Source organism: Cyprinodon variegatus, unplaced genomic scaffold (assembly GCF_000732505.1).
Source record: "Cyprinodon variegatus isolate N-32 unplaced genomic scaffold, C_variegatus-1.0 Scaffold1053, whole genome shotgun sequence".
Taxonomy (NCBI): domain Eukaryota; kingdom Metazoa; phylum Chordata; class Actinopteri; order Cyprinodontiformes; family Cyprinodontidae; genus Cyprinodon; species Cyprinodon variegatus.
The window spans coordinates 74413-76727 of record NW_015151506.1 but is presented as its reverse complement, the minus strand read 5'-3'; the positions used below and the strand labels follow the sequence as shown (position 1 = coordinate 76727).

The 2315-nt window shown below is 39.8% G+C and overlaps 1 protein-coding gene across 1 annotated transcript in view; it reads left to right on the top strand.

Moving 5' to 3' along the window:
* pithd1 (PITH (C-terminal proteasome-interacting domain of thioredoxin-like) domain containing 1) overlaps positions 1 to 2315 on the top strand; it is a 7464-nt gene that overhangs the window by 2672 nt on the left and 2477 nt on the right. Inside the window, exons 2-4 of the mRNA XM_015399853.1 lie at positions 966 to 1009; positions 1948 to 2025; positions 2109 to 2213. Of these exons, the coding sequence (XP_015255339.1) occupies positions 966 to 1009; positions 1948 to 2025; positions 2109 to 2213 (227 nt within the window). The remainder of the gene's footprint in view (positions 1 to 965; positions 1010 to 1947; positions 2026 to 2108; positions 2214 to 2315) is intronic.

Genomic DNA, 2315 nt, shown 5'->3' with positions numbered 1-2315 from the left:
ACCGGTTGCATAGTGTACCTTTAAGGAGGGCCGGCCCTCGCACGCTGACATTAGGACCGGTCCATCGGGCACAGATTACCAGTCCAAGCCTGTATGTGACTGTCTGTTATCAGCAGAGAAATAATGAAAACTCCCTCCTGCTAAAAAAACAAATTCAGCTGTAAATATGAGTGATAAATATGATGATAACTGTTCTTTGATGCCCTCTGACCTCAGTGCAGGAGGTGGGAAACAGACGGATCCTAACTAAATGATCATCTCTGTTGGATAATGTCCCCCCCCCCCATGCATGAAGCTGGTGCTGAACTGGACAGCTCCTTCAGTGACAGACTGCTGCACCTTAAATGCACCAGATAGCGTTATCACAGATCCTTCCTCCCAGCAGCTGGAAGACTCTAGAACTCCCACTGTTCCCATTAACCTCAACAATTTGTTCCATTCATGCTGATTTTTTACACAGTTTAGTCAGTTAAATAAAATGATGATGTCATTTTGCTCATCTCTGATGTTGCAGCTATTTTCAAACATCCGTTACTGTAAAAATGCCCATAGCTGCATATTGGTTATTTATTCTCCAGGTGCACAGTTTATATATTGTTAAAACACTTTACAGTACAGGATTTAATTTATTTATCTTTTATCTTCACTATTATGTTATTCTTATACATTTTTCTAAGGTCCACATTTGTTTGACCATTTTCTTCTATAATCTTTTTGCTGCTGTAAACACCAGAATTCCCCCATTGTGGGACAATGAAGTGATTATCTATTCTATTCTATTCTATTCTATTCTATTCTATTCTATTCTATTCTATTCTATTCTATAAATGTCTTAGAAAGAATAAAGTTTCTTTTAGACTCCTTGGATCTCATTGTTATTGTGAGGATTTGAAAACTGGACTGAAAAAAAATCTTGAAATTGTAAAAATTTGCCATTTGAGCATTTTTTATTTATCCTTCTTTAGTACGTGGAGAGTGATGTGGATGAAGAGCTGCTGTTCAACATACCGTAAGTCCTACCATCATCATCACCATCATCATCATCATCTGATGACTGGGTTTTTTTTCCTGTTTTCTGTGTCTATCAGCTAAATGTAGAGTTGACATTCAGACACTAAAGCAGGTGTGTCTCCAGCTGCTTTTATTCCAGTTTTTGCTCTAAATGTTTATTTAAATCTAAAGCAGCTTGAAGAATTCAAACCTTTAGTGAAAGACTTTTACACCCTGTTTGGAAAAAGGAGCGCTACAACACCAGTAATTTTTCTAATGTATAATGTGCAATTACTATTTGAATAACCTGTTTCTCTGTATTTGACAGCCAGTGCAATGACTATATATATAAATATCCATCTATATAACTACCCATGCAAACACGCTGTATAATGATCCTGCTATTAAGGAAAAAACAAATCTGTCATATGTGGACGCACTATACAGTAGCAGCCATTCAAAATGGCCCTTCCCATTTAAACGCCAGCTGAATGGCAGCGAAATCCCCTCCAACTTCCAGCCACTGCAGTGACCCTCTTGCATATTTTTTTTAGTCTGACTCAACCTTTTCACTGGATTACAGGGTCTGACCAGGATATGATGCTTCTCTTCTCTTAATGTCCACAAATCATGACAGAAAGAATATTTTAGTACAAAGATTGATGTTTAAAAAGAATTGTAGGGGAAGAGCGGGGAAATGTTGAATGGCTACTACTGTATATATTGTATATGTACCATGCACCTTTTTCTCCCTTTGGCACTTTCTTCTTCTCCTTTGATTGTTTGAGCTGATGTAACCAGTACATTTATCCATTGTGAGATCAATAAAGTGAATCAATCAATCAAAATCAGGCTGAAGCCCTGCTGGCTTTAATTTCAGTCATCGTTTTGCTGCTGAGGGCTTCTCTCTTCTCGTCTTTCAGCGTCCTTAGCGTAACGTTCTCTCATCTCTTTCAGTTTCACCGGCAGCGTGAAGCTCAAAGGCATCATCATCTCCGGGGAAAACGACGACTCTCATCCAGCAGAGATAAGGCTGTGAGTTTTGCTTCTGTTGTTTTCCTTCTCCCCGCCTCTAGGTGGCAGCAGTTGGATTCAGCTCTCTGATTGTTTGTCTGCAGGTACAAAAACATCCCTCAGATGTCGTTTGACGACACCGGCAGGGAACCAGATCAAGCCTTCAGACTCAACAGAGACCCGCTGGCTGAGCTGGAGTATCCGACCAAGTGAGAACAGATGTGGTTGTTTCTGTAGGACGGTAACAGGCAGGATGCTGCTGAAAGCAAACATTATTAAACACTTCGGTGCTTTTAATGTCCAGCTCCTTC